Source organism: Littorina saxatilis, unplaced genomic scaffold (assembly GCF_037325665.1).
Source record: "Littorina saxatilis isolate snail1 unplaced genomic scaffold, US_GU_Lsax_2.0 scaffold_187, whole genome shotgun sequence".
Classification (NCBI taxonomy): Eukaryota; Metazoa; Mollusca; class Gastropoda; order Littorinimorpha; family Littorinidae; genus Littorina; species Littorina saxatilis.
This window is the reverse complement of record NW_027126108.1, coordinates 55,548-75,000: the sequence shown is the minus strand read 5'-3', so window position 1 is coordinate 75,000 and position 19,453 is coordinate 55,548. Positions and strand designations below refer to the sequence as shown.

Genomic DNA, 19,453 nt, shown 5'->3' with positions numbered 1-19,453 from the left:
GATTGATCCATTCATTTGTCTTGGTGTAGATAAAAATGCAATATAAATGTAACCTAGAATATCTTGTGTGTGTTTTCTGTATATCACACTGCAGAAAACCGTGTCTCGCTAATGGAACGTAAAGATAGAACGTAACGTCCCCACAGACAGCTTGCATTTAAATAAATTCATGTCTTGACAGTGTTAAGAAGTTGAACGCCATTACTCTCAGAAAAGCCTCGAGTGACGATTTCATATACTTTGGTGATGTGTCAATATGGGTAAAATGCACACAAACCATCAGCAGGGATGAAATCTATTTTTCTTATGTTGGACTCCCATTGGTCTTGCAGGAAACAGCGCAGAAAACAGCAATGGGAAACCCAAAGCAGCAATTAAACCAAGGATGAAAGCGCTGGGTTCTGCGAGAACTGAAGCTGCGGACCACGCCAACGACCTTGTTGAAGAATCTGCTGCAAGTTCGTCCGCAGACACACATCTGTATGGCAACATTCCCTTAACAAGCAGCCAGGCTCAGAAGGCGTCAATACGCTCTGAGAAAAACGGATCGTCTAAGGCTGCTGGTTCTGCATCAGCAAAGCATGGAGCAAAGCCTGCCATCGCAGCCAAACCCAAAACCAACGGCCCAGTGTATGAAAATGTTGAGCTTGGAAGCATGATGAAGGCTGAAGACCTAACTGGAAAAAACAAAATCGCAGCTGCTTCCCCAGAGGTTGCAGCAAAGCCAAAGATCGCGGCTAAAGGTTCCGGGAAGGATCGCCCTGAAGATGATGACCCCGAAGAGAAGGATGTGTACAGCCACGAGGATCTGTACGCTTGCTACAGCTCTGTGACGCCTGTATCTCTGCTCGACAAGTTTCAGAAATATCTTCTCGACTGCCTAGCTTCGCCCTACAAGGTGGCTGCTGAGTTTGAGGTTGGTTACTGCACTAAAGTCCATGTATTTAGTTTAAGGTTTTGTTAAGTGTGCCATTAAAGCTAAGTTTTGTTTTTATTGTTGCGATTTATGATGTCCACCTTTTTAGACATTTCTGGCGTGTATTGTATACTACTTGTGTATTACTTTCTAAGGCCAAAAAAAAATTTGTCTGTTTCTGGTAACATGGCCAAAACAATAGGGTAGGTAGGTAGGGTTTTTTTTCTCCCCCAAATGTAGACCAATAAAACTAACTTTAAAAATCGCGCAAAGAGACTGGATTCACTACACAGATAGACAAGACACTCAACACATTCACAAATCTGTGACAAAGACTGAAAGAGTATGACATGTTTTTATATTTAGTCAAGTTTTGACTAAATATTTTAACATCGAGGGGGAATCGAAACGAGGGTCGTGGTGTATGTGTGTGTGTGCGTGTGTGCGTGTGTGTGTGTGTGTAGAGCGATTCAGACTAAACTACTGGACCGATCTTTATGAAATTTGACATGAGAGTTCCTGGGTATGAAATCCCCATACGTTTTTTTCATTTTTTTGATAAATGTCTTTGATGACGTCATATCCGGCTTTTCGTGAAAGTTGAGGCGGCACTGTCACGCCCTCATTTTTCAACCAAATTGGTTCAAATTTTGGTCAAGTAATCTTCGACGAAGCCCGGGGTTCGGTATTGCATTTCAGCTTGGTGGCTTAAAAATTAATTAATGACTTTGGTCATTAAAAATCGGAAAATTGTAAAAAAAAATAAAAATTTATAAAACGATCCCAATTTACGTTTATCTTATTCTCCATCATTTGCTGATTCCAAAAACATATAAATATGTTATATTCGGATTAAAAACAAGCTCTGAAAATTAAATATATAAAAATTATTATCAAAATTAAATTATCCAAATCAATTTAAAAACACTTTCATCTTATTCCTTGTCGGTTCCTGATTCAAAAAACATATAGATATGATATGTTTGGATTAAAAACACGCTCAGAAAGTTAAAACAAAGAGAGGTACAGAAAAGCGTGCTATCCTTCTTAGCGCAACTACTACCCCGCTCTTCTTGTCAATTTCACTGCCTTTGCCATGAGCGGTGGACTGACGATGCTACGAGCATACGGTCTTGCTGAAAAATGGCAGCTACTTGACTAAATATTGTATTTTCGCCTTACGCGACTTGTTCTTTGTTTACCTGGTCTGATATTTCCAAGATGAAACAGAAAAGAAGACTTGAGACATCTTACATCTTGAGCTTGGACAAATGGGAAATTTTTTTGAGTTTGGAAAAAAAAAGTTTAGGGTCGGCGCCGAAATTTAGGGTCGGTCGGGTGACCAGAAACAGACAATTTTTTTTGGGCCTAATGTGTTGGCAACGCTTTCATTTCTTAGAACTATTTCAATAACAGAACAAAGAAACAGTGTGTAACCGTGTGTTTGCTTTTGTTGAACAAGACTAATACTGTTTTAATGTTTTGCAGCAATCTACTAGCGTCATATTTTGTATCTGATCCTATTTCTTGCTAAATAGTTGTGCTTTTTTTCTGCAGAAATTTCCAACCGGTATGCCTCATGCGTACACAGTGGGAAGTGATCCAGCTAACACCAAGAAGAACCGCTTCAAAAAGCTTTGTGCCTGTATGTATACGAAGTTTATTGGGGTGTTTCCCACTGTCTGAACGTCTTGTTCATGTATGTATGTATGTATGTATGTATGTATGTATGTATGTCTGTATGTATGTATGTATGTATGTATGTATGTATGTATGTATGTATGTATGTATGTATGTATGTATGTATGTATGTATGTTTGTATGTATGTATGTATGTGTGTATGTATGTATGTATGTATGTATGTATGTATGTATGTATGTATGTATGTATGTATGTATGTATGTATGTATGTATGTATGTATGTATGTATATATGTATGATTTCATGATTTTTTTCTAGTGATTAATCAGAATCAAAGGAAATAAGCTAAGAAGGTCGTATCTAGTTTGACACTGTATAACTCCAGGTTTTAAAGAATTCAGACTATACTTATGATTTGCGGAAAGGTTTCCAAACACATGGGTTTAACTAATTTACCAGGAATAAGTTGTTTTTGGCCTTAAATATCCCTTATCATGGATGATTGCGGCAAATCTGCAACGTGATTGACAGGAAAACCTTATATATTGTTTCTGTCATGATTAATTGGTTAATAACTTATTCTTCTTACAAATTTTTTGCAGACGACAAGAACCGAGTGTTACTAAACCGACCTGCAGGAGACACCGACACTGACTACATCAATGCCACCTACATCAAGGTTTTATTGTCTATTTGCTCTTCTTGTTCTTCTTGTGCTTCATTTTTAACTTCTTTTTATATTTAGTCAAGTTTTGACTAAATATTTTAACATCGAGGGGGAATCGAAACGAGGGTCGTGGTGTATGTGTGTGTGTGTGTGTGTGTGTGTGTGTGTGTGTGTGTGTGTGTGTCTGTCTGTCTGTGTGTGTGTGTAGAGCGATTCAGACTAAACTACTGGACCGATCTTTATGAAATTTGACATGAGAGTTCCTGGGTATGAAATCCCCATACGTTTTTTCCATTTTTTTGATAAATGTCTTTGATGACGTCATATCCGGCTTTTCGTGAAAGTTGAGGCGGCACTGTCACGCCCTCATTTTTCAACCAAATTGGTTCAAATTTTGGTCAAGTAATCTTCGACGAAGCCCGGGGTTTGGTATTGCATTTCAGCTTGGTGGCTTAAAAATTAATTAATGACTTTGGTCATTAAAAATCGGAAAATTGTAAAAAAAAATAAAAATTTATAAAACGATCCCAATTTACGTTTATCTTATTCTCCATCATTTGCTGATTCCAAAAACATATAAATATGTTATATTTGGATTAAAAACAAGCTCTGAAAATTAAATATATAAAAATTATTATCAAAATTAAATTGTCCAAATCAATTTAAAAACACTTTCATCTTATTCCTTGTCGGTTCCTGATTCCAAAAACATATAGATATGATATGTTTGGATTAAAAACACGCTCAGAAAGTTAAAACAAAGAGAGGTACAGAAAAGCGTGCTATCCTTCTTAGCGCAACTACTACCCCGCTCTTCTTGTCAATTTCACTGCCTTTGCCATGAGCGGTGGACTGACGATGCTACGAGTATACGGTCTTGCTGAAAAATGGCAGCTACTTGACTAAATATTGTATTTTCGCCTTACGCGACTTGTTAATACCTTTATTTGTTTGTAAAAATTTTAGTCAAGCAGTATGTAAGAAATGTTAAGTCCTTTGTACTGGAAACTTGCATTCTCCCAGTAAGGTCATATATTGTACTACGTTGCAAGCCCCTGGAGCAATTTTTTGATTAGTGCTTTTGTGAACAAGAAACAATTAGCAAGTGGCTCTATCCCCTCCCCCCCCCCCCTTTCCCCGTCGCGATATAACCTTGAACGGTTGAAAACGACGTTAAACACCAAATAAAGAAAGAAAGAAAGAATACCTTTATTCACACACTTAATGTAATTTTAAAATTTAAAAACTATACATTTTGACATGGAAACGTTATATCTTTTTTACATGCTTTTATTCACACACTTCAATGTCATTTTAAAACAAAAAAACCTTCAACTTTGCATGAACATGTTACATGTGTTTTAATGGCAGGTGGGCCAGTGCAAAATTGATCAAATTGTTCAAAAAACATTTTTGGATATATTTGCAGATAATGGTTCCATAACATACCTAAAATGCATGTGTGTCTGTGTTTTTGTCAAAAGTGTCATATGTATGTGTCAATGAAGACAACATTTGAATAGTTCTGTCTTCAACGTTGTTTTTCTCATTTCAGCCATTTTTGCGGCAGTTGCATCTTGGGGGTCGCGATTTCTCTGGCTGTAATTTAGCTAGAGCTATAATGTTTTGTGCAGAATATAACATTCTGAGGGATTACGAAAGGATTTTGTTGCCATTGTATTACAGTCATAACCAGATTATTTAAAACAATAATTTTGCAGGGGTTATCCTAAAGTTTGACGGTTGTAACAAAGAAATGTCCCTAACTCCAAATATAAATATAATAATCAAAATCTGCTTCGTAATCCCCTAGAGCATACCCAGAAAGATAAGATATAACAATAATTAGAAGTGTGACAATCATATCTGCTGGAATATCATATTCCCCCTGTACTCCACTTTTGTCTGTATTTGACTGTTTTTGTCGCGTAAAACAAAAACCAGCAACCCAAAATACAAAAAGTGACTATTATTTGTCATTGTTTATTCATTTCTTTCATAAAATAACATTCAAACAAAATAAAACATTCACAAAAAAAACCATAGTGCACTGGCCCACCTGCCACAAAACGATCTGCGAAAAAACGACTGGACCCTTTATTTGATTTTGTTTTTATTTTATTTTTGCAGGGACACAACAACGAGAAGGCTTACATTGCGACACAAGGTACAAACGATACTTTCGATACTATAATAATTATTACACCCCCGGTATAGGGGTGTGTATAGGTTTCGGTCGATGTGTTTGTTTGTTTGTGTTCGCATATGACTAAGTGCCAAAAGGTGCTCACAGAACAGAAGACGACTTTGTTTTACAATAAAAATGTTTCTAAAAACGTGTGTCTGCTGAAAATTGGTGTGTGTGTGGATGAATGTGCGAAGAGATAGTGGACATAATTTCGTGTGTCTGACTTGAACGGTTTTGAAGTTATCTTTGTTTAAAGTCAAAAATAACGCCAAAACCGGCCATCTGAAAAAGGACATCGTGATACCTCGTGTTTTGAATATGCCACAGAAAAATAACAAGAAGCACAAATGAATTGCATTTAGTTTGATTGAATGCCTGAAACATCGCTTTACAGACGAGACCAAACGTCAAATCTAAATCTCGAGAGAATTTTTTTTTTTCGATAACCGAATTTTAAGGTGTCGCACGCAAGATGATTCGTCATCACGGCATACATTTTTCAATCGCAGATATTTACTAAATTTCTTTTTCAAAAACTCTGGAATTGATGTCGACACGTCAAGCGATAACGGTGTATCAAACTGCTGTCTTTCAAGTAATCCAGCAAAGACTGCAGAACTTTTGAACAGCATTTTTGAAAACGATTTGAAAATTTCGTCATATCTTGCGTGCGACAAAATGTTCGGTAATTAACGGTTATTTTCTTTTAAAAACAAAATTTACATGTACAAAGATCTACTTCATTTACGGAACCACGTGACACATTCTGTGTTCAAAATTTGTGAAGAAATCACGAACCACGATTGCGCTATCAAGTGTTGAAATTATGTCGTCAACATCTTTTCAGATCTTGCGTGCGACACCTTCTTGCGTTCAACATAAAATGTCACTACCTTATCGAGTTTAATGGGTAAAACTAACTATTTGTTGTCTTAGTTTAATCTTCTTAATTAAAAGCGTAATAAAACCGAACTTCTAAGATGAATTTTAATTGAGATTAGCGAAAGAGCGGGCACGCAAGTCGACCTTAAAGTAAAAGAATGATAACACGAGCGTTTGTCGTGTTGTCTTGCGTGCAACACATTGTCCAAAAAGGAAAATGTATATTTTTCTCAGACGTTTTTTAAGTTGAAACCTTGAAACTTCACACACATTTGGGGTTTAATCGCCCCCATGCATGGTAAAAGTCTTGTTGACCCTTGTCAGATTTCAAGGTCACGGCTGGGTCACATGTGGTTCAGAAAACGGATGAAACATATTTTTTCAGAGATTTTTGAAGCTAGAACCTTCAAACTTCAAACAACGCTTTTGCTTAATGATTGTTCAACATGGAGAATTCAAGGTTGATCCTTGAGAAATGTGAAGGTCATAGCAGGGTCTCGTGTGGGTAAAAAAAAAACATAACCTTTTTCTCAGAGTTTTTCAAAGCAAGAACCTTGAAAGTTCACATTTTTGGGCTTAATAGCCTCCATACACGGTTAAAGTCTTGTTGACCTTTGTCGAATCTCAAGGTCACATGGGCAAATCAAAAACACGAAAATGCATCATTATCTCAGTTTTTTTTTAAAGGGAGAGCCTTCAAACATCACACAACTCTCAACTCCGACTTAAAGAAGTTAAGGTAGATCCTTGTCACATGTCAAGGTCACAGAAAGGTCTCGTACGGGTAAAACAAACAAAACAAACAGATAATATTCATTTTTTCAGCTTTGTTGTTAGCTAGAATAGAGGCACATGCCACCATTCCATTCAACATGACTCATAGAAATGTATGATGTATGACGTAATTGCATTGTGTGTAATGACGCGGCTGCCTCTGTAGTTATTCCAGCCTTTGAAGAAATGGCGTTTTTCCTTGCTTGGACACATTTTTCCTTTTCTTGGATGTTTCAGGAGTTTGGGTGAGTTTGGTGTATATGGTTGAACACAATTTAAAATTTGCATAAAAGTGTATTAAAATAAACAGTGGTAGCCAGTCTCATCTGTTGTGTCGACAATTTAATCTCTTTTGTGTGACCTCAACTTGACCCCTCTGAATGCTCTCAATCATGGAAATTGACCACACTTTGATTATAACCAAACAACATCAAAACTTTGGAATGTGTGAAGTTTCAAAGGTGTTGCTTAAAAGGCGTTCGTGAAAATGACAATTGTATGTGTCTGACTTCAATGCGACCCCGCTGCGACCTTGACGTTTGATTTTATCAACCAGACTTTCATCATGTGTGAATGACTTCAAACACTATAAAACTAGTTGAAGAAATTGACAATTTTTCAAAGTTTAAGCCAGATGGCACTGCTGTGACCTTGAAATTTGACAAACATTAACCAGGCGGTCACCTTTTTTAGAAAATATCCTTAAAGGATCTTTAACCTTACTGTGACCTTGGAATTTGATGAGGTTTAATTTAACTTGCGTAGTGTGCCAAGTTTCAAGGCCCTAGCTTCAAAAACATATGAGAAAACCTCATTGAAAAATGTATATGTTTGACCTCAACGCGACCCTGCTGTGACCTTGACTTTTTCAACCAGACTTTAATCGTGTGTGAACATTATACACTAGAACTGTGTGTATTTTCAAAGCTCGTGCTATAAACGCGCTGAATAAATTGAAAATATTCCACATTTGGACCAGATGTGACCCCGCTGTGACCTTGAACTTTGACAAAGATTAACAAGCAGGTCACTTTTAATGAGGTTTTATAAAAATGCTGAAAGTATGTGAAGTATGTAAAGTCTAACTGATCTAGTATTAAAACATGTAAGACGTGACAACGACAATTTTCCAGTTTGCAAAGGAAATTTAACCTCGCTGTGACCTTGAAATTCAATGTTGTTTAGTGTGATGTGCACCATACCTGGAGGTCATTATACTTTGGTTGTGTGCCAAGTTTCAAAGCCCTAGCTTTAAAAACGTGCGAGATAACCTTAATGCTATGACTCAGTGCCGTTTTGAATGATATAACGAACAAAATTATCGTTATTTGTAAAATCATTTGGGTAAATTTATCTTTTCTTTTCGTAATTGGGTTCCAGCATCTGTTGTCTTAACAAAAATCACAATATCAGTCGTGTTTGTCAACTTTTATTTTTTAGCCCCTTTGTCCGCTTTTCGTGCGCACCTTTTGGCACTTAGTCATATAGATCTCAAGAATGAACGGACCGATCGTCACCAAACTTGGTGAACAGGTTTTATACATTCCTGAGACGGTCCTTACAAAAATTGGGACCAGTCAAACACACGGTTAGGGAGTTATTGGTGGATTAAGATTCTACAAGGACTTATAGAGAAACATATTCATGGTCAAAGGGAAATAACCTTCTCAGTTGGTGGCAGTGAGAATGGGTGCAGTGAGAATGGTTATTTCCCTTTGACCAACGGGGGTGTTTATTTGTTTGGGGTCTGGGGTTGTGCTTTCATGTTGGTTTGTTGTTGCATTTCTTATTGTTAAATTGGACTGCAAGTCTCCCTTCTGCAAACGGATACTATTAGTTGATCCATTTCACTCTTTATTAAATGGGAATACAAAAATGGTAGTGTTATGAACTTGTAACACTTTTAAGTCACTGTTATTGGAAGTATGATAGGTGTGCCTGTTATTACATACTTGAACCTATGTTTTATGTGTGTTGTCCTTTTGTCCAATTGTTATAATTGTTTACAGGGTGTGCCGATGAAAATGTTCCATTTTTATGTAACATTTTAATGGACAATAAAGTGTTGTTATTGTTATTGTTATTGTTATTATACATCATTCTTGTCATAATTATCATTTCATCTGTACATGACTTGCTCGTTTCGATTGTCACCGAGCTGTGAAAATGTTATTGAGAGATCACAGGGTGGACATGCTAGTGAATGTTTATATAAGTAAACATTTCAATTTTTGCAAAGCATGTTGTAGCAATAGACATTTTCTTGAAATGGCTCTGGAGATGGGAATAAATGAAATGCAGTGTTATGAACGTGTTAGATGTAAGAATTAAGGTATGATACACCATTCTGTTCACAATTATCATTTCATCTGTACACGACTTGCTCGTTCTGATTTTTGTGGAGCTGTGGAAATGTTATTTAGAGATCACAGGGTGGACATACTAGTAATTGTTTATTTTTTCTATGATTAAAAATTCCAATTCTCGCTTTTTTTTTTGTCGACTAGACATGAGTTTTTTCGAAGCGTGTTGCAGCAATAGACGCTTTCTGGATATAACTCTGGAAATGGGAATAAATTAAATGCAGTGGTCTGATCCTGTTAAAGGTTTGCATTAGAGTAATTATATACACAATTCTTGGCACGGTTATCATTTCATCTGGTCCCTGCTTTTTTGTTAGGGTAAGCGGGCGCAACTCTTCTTCAATGTCCGCTTGCAAATCCTGACAGAGTTATTTCCGAAAATCGTCTAAAATATATGCGTCAATTTCTGCAAGGTCCCCGGTCCAACACGATGGGCGATCTGTGGTGGATGATCTGGCAGGATGACGTCACGCAGATCGTCATGCTCACCAACCTCAAGGAGGACGGCAAGGTAGACAACTCTGTGGATATTGTGATGCTGTCTGGATTAGAGAAAGTGCTAGTGTTGATGCAAGTTTGCGTTGACTTTACTTCTTTTATACACTAGAGAAGCACAAAGTGACAACGTAATACATGTATACATTTTGTCAGCGGTAAAAGGATATCACACTAAAAATTGATGACGAACTATTACAGAATGTATGAACATACAGCAATATACCGTTCCCCATCCAAATATAAAGTGTTGCACTAATTAAACATACACGATTGCTTGGGTGAAAGCAGTTTAGCACAATTTTTGTTACTGGCTCCATTTAATTTTATGTTCTTCTGTTGTTGTGATTTCTTTGTCCTACATTCTTTCTCGACATGTTCTTGGTTAACGTGTAATTTACCGAATACTAATACCCTTTCTGATAGGACAAATGTGACGAGTACTGGCCTGCAGTCGGCAAGACGGTGGCACATGGTCACGTGATCGTTAAAGCGACGGAGGAAGAAGAACGAGCCGACTTTATCATCAGGACTTTCATTCTGAAAGTCAAAGGGGTAAACAAAATGTCTTCATACGTACACAGCAGATTAACGGCATTATATTCGTGTATGCATCTCTGATGTGGATCAAAAAGCTGATTTTTTTTAGAAAAAAACATTCGTTTACTTGAAAAAAGTCGTTTTGTCAGCGTTACACTTACAGGTCTTCGAAGTGTGTAAGACTTCCTTTGGAGTATTGTAAAACTTGACAACCTCTTTCCGCAATATGAAACATTTGTTGCAAAAAAGAATATACCATCATGGTTAGAAATGCAAATCAAATTTACCAAATCAGTGTTACAAACACGGACCTTCTTTTCTTTGAGGTGAAATAGCTTGTGTTTACGATGCAGGAGAAAGGTTTTGTTCAGGATATGTTCACTATTTTCTCACACTTATTGATTAAATATGTAGAGTCCAGGCAAATCACGTGAGGTTCAGCAGTACCACTACCAAGCCTGGCCTGATCATGGTGTACCAGCTGCCGGCTCATTGGTCAACTTCTGGCGTTACGTCACTGCACGTGCCAAGACCACTGCGCCACCTGTTGTACACTGCAGGTAAATGAGACAGTAATTACCTTCTTGTGTGTATTTTACTGCCAGGTGTATATGCTGGTGCTCTAGACATGTATGTATGGACACAGTTAATATGAACACTTTTTTTTTCAAACGCTAGCTTCTTGCTTCTTTCGGTAAAATATTTGTTGCATATTTTCTGGAATTTAAGATTTAAATAGTATGTGTGTTTCCTCGATTTTCAAGCATTTCGGATTACGCTATAGATAATACTGATGATTGTTTGTTACAATTCAGTTATTACTCACTTTCCTGTTTTGTGTTTCTTGGCATGATGGTTTAGCTTTTTCTAACACGACTTGAAGAAGCTTCACATCACGATTAATGAAAAAAACATCAGTTCTTTTTTTATAAAGATTCCCCAATCTTCGTGGATGTTGGTTTAGTTTTTTTGCCATACCTGTTATGTGCATCGATTGGTGCTTATTTTTGAAATCATTATTTACCACATTTTAAACGTTTACCCCTTTAGTGCTGGAGTCGGACGGACAGGAACCTACATTGCTCTTGACATCGCCATGGACCGGAAGTCACGTGGCAGTGACGTCAGTGTGAAGGAAATTGTCACGGAACTGCGTGAACAACGCAGCATTATGGTGCAAACCGAGGTAGATAAGGGCATATTGTTCAATGTTTCGATCATTAAACAAATACCACCGGCATTGAGCTTTGCAAGAGATGTCGTAAGAATATATTTAACAAGTATGAAGGTAAAAGGAAACATGAATTACAGAGAAAGTGGTTAGGAAAAATGTAAACTTCAATACAATCACCCTTCATAGTGATACATTAAACCAGGCGTACACGTCCTGATTTTATGTTTTATGTTTACATTACTGAGTCACATTCTGAAGTTCAAACAAATTCTTTGTGTACAGGTGCAGTACAAGTTTCTTCACGAGGTGATCCTTGAGGCCTATACCAGTCGTGACACCAGGCTGACCTTGCAGCAGCTCGATGACGTCTTTCCTGCTGACATTGACGTTACCAAACCCAACAAGAGGATCGACCAGGAATTTAGAGTAACGGGATTGCGTTTTGAAGCTTTTGAACATGAATTACTTTACATAAAACGTGGTCAATATGACGTCCCGAGTAAATCTGTGTGCACACACACACACACACACACACACACACACACACACACACACACACGTACACACACACGCACACACTCTGCCACAGAAAACAAACAACGATGCGTTTGTGATATCTTCAAAATATTTACATTTTTTACTCATTACACTAAAGGTCTTGACTGTTGCCAATTATCTTGTTAACGCATGACGACAACAAACCAAAATCCATTGTGGTGGCAATTCTTTTTTTTCAGGCTAAGGTCGCCACTTGCAAAGGCATGCGTTGTGATTTGCTATACGTGTAGCACGTGGATGGACGAATTTCTGTCTGGTGTTTTTTGGTCTATCCGTTGTTGCAGCACACAAATATTATTTTCAAGAGCAAAATGTGAGATCTGTGGGTGTTGTTGTTTATTTCTGTTGTTTTGTGTGCAATAAACATGCAATACAGATTTAATAAAACTCTGTGATTACAGCTGCTGAAGGAGATAAAACGATGGGCTAAACCTCATCACACCAATGCTGAACTTGAAGAAAACAAGCACAAGAACAGAGATCCGCGAGTTCTGCCAGGTAAACAAGCCTGCCACACACACACACACACACACACACACACACACACACACACACACACACACACACACACACACAAACACACTCACAAATTCATATAGCTCAGATTTTGTGTGAAAATTAAGTACATCATGTTTAAATTTGAGAAAACACTTCGAGTATAAGTGTCATTGCTCTCAGCTAGTCTATTTTGTAATGTACGCATGATGCGAACACTTGATCCGAAATGTAGCATTATAAAAAAACAAAAAAACAGGTTAATTAGAGATTATTGAATGATGATCGGGAGAACGACAAGGTTGTACCGGTCAGCATGTCATCGAAAGTGCAATGCCGGTTCCATGTACATTTACGGGTCTCTAACTTTGTGGTCCACTCCCACAATGATATGTGTTCCCCTTCTGGGTCTGTGTTCTTGTAAAAGTGATGGACAACTCTTCTGTGTTACAGACGACGACCATCTGGCTTACCTGAATGTCTATGTCAGGGGCAGGAACCAATACATCAGCGCTGTCTTCATGTCGGTCAGTTCTTGGTGTCTGTTCTATTTCAATGTACACAAACAACCTGTTTGTGAGTGTGTATAGGCTCATGCGTATGCACGTGTGTTCATGTCTACGTCGGTGATGGTGTGAATGTACTATCAAATGAACAGTTATCGATACCTTTCTGGAAAACTTATCGAGACCCGTTATCGAGAAAAAGAGCCTTTTGCGTTCCATAAGATATATAATGTATCCCCTACTGGTGAGCAGGAGATCTCTTTCCAGAGGGAAGAAAACGCGGTCGTTGTTCTTGAGTAGCTGCTTTATATTTTCAGTGGTTCAAAGTGAGGAAGGGTCTGCTGCTGACCCAGCTGCCGCTACCGGATACCATGGTGGACCTGTGGAGACTGGTGGAGGGATGCGGGGTCAACACCATCCTGTCTCTGGGCGGCCAGCAGGACCACACGGCTGTACCGGTCAGTCCCATGCCATCACTGATATTATCATACTTGTTCTATCTGTGTTTGAGCATCAATAAAATGGTGGTCCGCTGAAGACATAATTTTCTGTTTGCGTCAAGGTTTTTGTGTTTGAGGCTTGCCTTTTTAGTCTTGAGTTAGGGACCTCTTTTTTTGACAGTTTCTCTGATCTCTGGTGAATCTGTGACTTACATGAGTGTGTCACATTCGGTCAAAATATGAAACTCTCGTGGGTACCATGTGCCCGATGCAACGGTTTTATTTAGGGGACTGTACTCGAGTTTCTGTCAGATGTATGCGAATTGGATTGGGCGGAGAATAGGACTCGGAAGTTTTTAGCCAGATACGACAATTAAAAGCCAATACACAAACACGCACAGACACACACACACACACACAGACATACACACACACACACACACACACACACACACACACACACACACACACACACACACACACACACACACACGCATTCGCGTATTTTTTGTCAGTTGATCACAAGGCGGTGTTAAATGTCTTGTCTATGATCAAAAAAGGTTAAAAAAAAATGTGTGATTATTTTTTCTGTATCTTTTAATTTAACCAGTCTATCTGTGTCAGATTTTCTAATGATAACTTTTACCTTACCAGACACATTTTTGTCGTTGTTTCATTGGGCTAACCCCCATACACACCGAACATTCAAGGCAGGGCATAGGGCCACAGGGTACTAGTTTCCAACAAACATATTTATTTTATTTTATTTATTTATTTTTATTTACGAGGATTTATATCGCGCACGTATCTCACCACACAAGGCGACTCAAGGCGCACGTTACCTATTAATACCGTGTGACATGGAATTTTTTACACAATATATCACGCATTCACATCAGCCAGTAGATCGACTGCCTTTAGGCGCTGCATCCACCTTTCACGGCCTATTATTCCAGGTCACACGGGTATTTTGGTGGACATTTTTATCTACGCCTATACAATTTTGCCAGGAAAGACCCTTTTGTCAATCGTGTGATCTTTAACGTGCATACCCCAATGTAGTGTACAATCAGCTGTACAATCGAACCGAATGTTGTTTCCAGAACTACTGTCAGTACTGGCCACAAACCTTGGATGAAGTTCTCACCATCGGACCCTACCGAGTCACGCTCACAAACGCTGCCAACCTGGGTGGCAGTCTCAAGTCTTTTACCATGGATTTCAAGACAAAGGTTTGACCTGTCTGTCTGTTTGTCTTTCTGTTTGCGTCAAGGGTTTTGTGTTTGACGCTTGACTTTTTAGTCTTGAGTTAGGGACCTCTCTTTTTGACAGTTTCTCTGATCTCTGGTGAATCTGTCTGTCTGTTTAATAATAATAATAAAGATAGCTTATTGTTTGTCTTTTGTCTGTCCGTCCGTCTGTCATTTTGTTCGTCCGTCCATCTCTTTTGCCGTCTCTGGCTGTCTGTATGTCTCTCTGGTAGGTTGGTTGGTCGTCTGTCTTTGTCTCTGTCTCTGTCTGTCTCTTAAAAACTTGCATCGGTCTCGGATAGAACAGCTGAAGAGACGATAAACAAGTAATAACTATAACCAACATGTCTCTCACTCTCTCACTCTTTTGCTCTCTCTTACGAGGGCTTGCAAAGTACCCATGCAAGGGCACACACACACACACTCACACACACACACACACACACACACACACACACACACACACACACACACACACACACACACACACACACACACTTTCAGTCTATGTAATATCCAGAGAAGCTTTCTGATGACATTCTTTTGTCTCATTAAGACCGCACGCAGTCGATATTCAGCAAAATGGAAAACGTTGTCATCAACTCCCACAAAGTGAACAGATCTGCCATTCTCGAGTATACTGCAATCATGAGAACAACAAACAACACACTGGCATCATGAGAACAACAAACAACATAGAAAATATGTGAGCTTACTCTGTATATATCTACAGTCGTTGTGTATACTTGGAACGGGCAACCGATGTCCCTATCTGTACAGGACAACAGCCGACAAGTGAGAGTTCTGCGATTCACAGCCTGGTCAGGGGAGCTACCGAGCAATACTTCAGAGCTGCTTCAACTTGTGGACACGCTCAACACTGCTACTGAAGACGACACATCCCCCGTGGTCATACAGTGCCTGTACGTGAAAACTAACAGATGATTTTCGGAAACAACTTCATCGGGTTGTATGGACGACCTCTGCTAAACATGAAAGGGGCCAGTAACTAGCGAGTGGTGTGTGTGTGTGTGTGAAACATGTGGACTGGAGCTTCTGACACTCTCGTCGCCAGTGATTGGCCCCTCAAATGTTTGGCAGAAGTTTTGCAAGAAAAGGTCACTCTCCCAAAACACATACAAACCGGACGGAGTTTTTGTCGGAATTCGTTCATTGAGCTGTCTTGGTTTTTGCCTTATACTAGTTGTAAGTTGACATTGTGTGCACTATGGCAGATGTTTGCGCTGGTTATTTTGTGTATCACTTGAAATGCGTATTCTACAATCACAGAATAAGAAGTTAGCAATTATTTGGATTTTAACCAAGAAATGATTATCAGTGCTGTTCCCTATAGTTAGACCTAAATTGAAACTATGTATTCTTAGAAATGTGCTGCCACCAAAAATGTGCTTCTACATCCTTACATGTCAAAGTTATTAGACAGTCGACCGACCAGGGGTAAGAACAATACTTAGGATGAAAACTAGTATTCGCCAGTGACTTAAGACCGACGCCTGAGAACAACACTGGATACTAAACCCATTATGTTTGCCGCTCTGCAGCTAAATGTGATACATGTACGACTGAATTTTGCTGTGCAGAGACGGAGCGACCAGAAGCGGACTGTTTAGCGTCTTATTTGACGTCATTAGTAGAATGACGTACGACGGTGATGTTGATGTATTTCCTACCGTACGTTACGCAAACAGCGTCAGACCAGAAGCTGTGACGTCAGAGGTAAAAGGAAAACAGACAGGGCAGACAGAAAGACTATACGAACGTCTCTCTCCCTCTCTTTGTCTTTCTCTGTCTCTCTCTCTCTCTTTGTCTTTCTCTGTCTATCTGTCTGTCTTCTCTCTCTCTGTGTCTCTCTCTCTCTCTCTCTCTGTCTGTCTGTCTCTCTCTCTCTCTCTCTCTCTCTCTCTCTCTCTCTCTCTCTCTCTCTCTCTCTCACACACACACACTCGTGCACTCACACTCGAGCACTCACGAACGTTCACACAATAACACAATATAAGGAGAAAACTCGAAAGATTGCACAAAATAAGCATCGCATACATAAGAGTAATCTGCTGACTTTTAGAGTTCCCAAGACATAATAATCAAGGTTAAAGAAATGGTCTCATTCAGTACCTAGAAATTAAAAATAAAATAAAAACAAACATTCTTGCTGTTTCAGGAGCAATATCGCTACTGCTACAAGGTGGCACAGGAGTTCAAGAGAACTCTCAGTGTCTACGCAAATACATGAGCACCATGACGCAGCAAAGTCTGTGACATCATGACACGAGACATTCTGACATTTTGCACTTCAGTGCTTTTTGACTACACTGTGACATTACCATCGTTTCTTGGAAGTACATTTTGAATCAATACTTTAGCGTTATGCTATTGGATGTTTCCTGGCATGTTATTCAGTGAGTTTTCTACCGAGCCCATCCAATTAGGTAGGTCAGCGATTATGCTTGAAATGTGTTTTCGTGATGTGTGTGTTTTTTCTCACTAAAAATCGTTGCTTTTTCTGCTTATGTTACAGTTTATAAATGTATGCACTATATTATATGCATGCTTACCTCCAATTCTGTCTCTGTTGAAGTGTACATAGTTTGTTATTTCCGTGTTGTTGATTTTGGAAACATTTTTGCATTGCACTTTATGTCACATGTCGCAGATCTATCATGTGTATACCTAACTCTTATTTCGCTAAAGAGAGAGAGAGAGAGAGAGAGAGAGAGAGAGAGAGAGAGAGAGAGAGAGAGAGAGAGAGAGAGAGAGAGAGAGAGAGAGAGAGAGAGAGAGAGAGAGAGAGAGAGAGAGAGGTATATTTTACGTCGAGCCATTGTGTTTCATTACATACGAAAATGTAAAACATGGTATTTGGTTGCACTTTGGCATGCCGCACACAGTCTTTAGCCCCAGAACGTGATCACGGGAAATGTTAATCACAAATTTACAAAAACAAATAGACAACCAACGTTCCAAAATTCAGAATCAAAACGCAAGGAAGGTATGTTGTTGGAACGTTTAATTATTGACAAAACAAAACGTTACGTTCACAAATATATTGACCCAGCTGTCTTTCAAGTGCACAGACAAACATTAATTATAAATGTTAATCACATTTTGGCGGGAAATACGAACTGACAAACGCATAAATCTCCGTTTGGCTGGCAACACTAAAGGTATGTGTAGTCATCGTTGGGATTGTTGTGTAAATGTTGTGACTTTTTATATCATTATCTGCAACACAAAGACAAATCGTTGCTTCAACGGTGCTCTGAGGCATTCTGCATCTTCTATACATTTCACACTACTATGATTCATTGTTGTTATCTCTGTATGAACAAACTTTTTTTCTTTTCTTTTTTTGACCTCAGTTGTGTGCAGGTTGCTTCAACCCATATTGATTGCCTGATTTGTTTATTGCAATTGTTTTCCTGTCAGGCAGGGAGCATCCTTCTTCCTTGGTCTTTTTCTTTATGACATAATCAACTATATAATTACTACAACACATAAACTTCTTTCTAATATTTAACTCTAATTCCAATAACATACCCAAATCTAACTTCTTTTCTGTATGAACAAACCTAATTGTAAAGCAACCAATGAAGACAAGGGACCAATGAACAGTACATCTGTTTGATCCATGTGACCAATGAGATTGTATGTAACTTTGTTTTTGTGTGTAACTTAACCTTATGAAACTGAAAGGAATTGCTGATAACTACTGATAATTCATCAATAGATTTATGTATTCGTTTATGCATCAATGATTGTGATTAAATACATATTTATTATGTATTTATTTATTTACATAATTACTTATTAATTTGTGTGTTTAAAAAAAATCGTTTTCTCTGCAAGTAACATTTACATAATTGATAAACTTTCCATTTTTTTGGTGGTGGTTTATGTCTTGTCTTTTGTATTATTTTATTTAACTTCATTTCTCTTGATTTCGGAGTTTTAACCCTTACACTGGTGCAATTATGTAACACATGTTACATATAGCCACTGGTGAAATAACAGAACAAAAATAAAGAAAAACTGTCATAGGTTTTCGCATCCATAGGAGGTAATCGGAACGACCAAACAGACTGAGCCAGTAGCACGACATATGTCGTGACAACCAGGTGACGGTATACGTAAAGTAGCGCGACATATGTCGCGACAACCAGCCTAAGGGTTAAAGCTTACGAATTGTTGTCTATTAAACAGAATAATGTATTCGTTGTTGGGATTGTTTACCCGTTAGTTTTAAAGTAATTTTGTTTGGATGCACAAATATATGTGTGTCCTTGTGCGCTCGCTAGCATGTACATGTGTGTGTGTGTGTGTGTGTGTGAGTGTGTGTGTGTGTGTGTGTGTGTGTGTGTGTGTTCACTAGAATTGTTTAAACATTATTTTTGTAATCCCAGTTGCATACAGGCTGATTAAATTCAACTTCTATTTGTGTGGGTTTTTTCTTTCTTCTCCATCTTGTTCGTCTTCTTTTTCTTCTTCTTTTTCTTCGTCTTTTGTTTTTGTTTTTGTTTTTTGTAAGTTAGGGGGCATCCTTCTTGA

General features: G+C 38.4%; 1 protein-coding gene across 1 annotated transcript in view; it reads left to right on the top strand.

The window, feature by feature from the left end:
* LOC138954549 (receptor-type tyrosine-protein phosphatase epsilon-like) overlaps window positions 1-19,191 on the top strand; it is a 22,708-nt gene extending 3,517 nt beyond the window's left edge. The window contains exons 4-19 of the mRNA XM_070326366.1: window positions 333-916; window positions 2,474-2,561; window positions 3,161-3,237; window positions 5,356-5,392; window positions 9,846-9,943; window positions 10,354-10,482; window positions 10,882-11,027; window positions 11,518-11,653; window positions 11,924-12,067; window positions 12,601-12,697; window positions 13,148-13,221; window positions 13,518-13,658; window positions 14,744-14,872; window positions 15,671-15,813; window positions 16,492-16,627; window positions 17,070-19,191. Coding sequence (XP_070182467.1) covers window positions 333-916; window positions 2,474-2,561; window positions 3,161-3,237; window positions 5,356-5,392; window positions 9,846-9,943; window positions 10,354-10,482; window positions 10,882-11,027; window positions 11,518-11,653; window positions 11,924-12,067; window positions 12,601-12,697; window positions 13,148-13,221; window positions 13,518-13,658; window positions 14,744-14,872; window positions 15,671-15,813; window positions 16,492-16,627; window positions 17,070-17,141 — 2,231 coding nt within the window. The 3' untranslated portion in view covers window positions 17,142-19,191. The remainder of the gene's footprint in view (window positions 1-332; window positions 917-2,473; window positions 2,562-3,160; window positions 3,238-5,355; window positions 5,393-9,845; window positions 9,944-10,353; window positions 10,483-10,881; window positions 11,028-11,517; window positions 11,654-11,923; window positions 12,068-12,600; window positions 12,698-13,147; window positions 13,222-13,517; window positions 13,659-14,743; window positions 14,873-15,670; window positions 15,814-16,491; window positions 16,628-17,069) is intronic.
* Window positions 19,192-19,453: the final 262 nt, after the last annotated feature.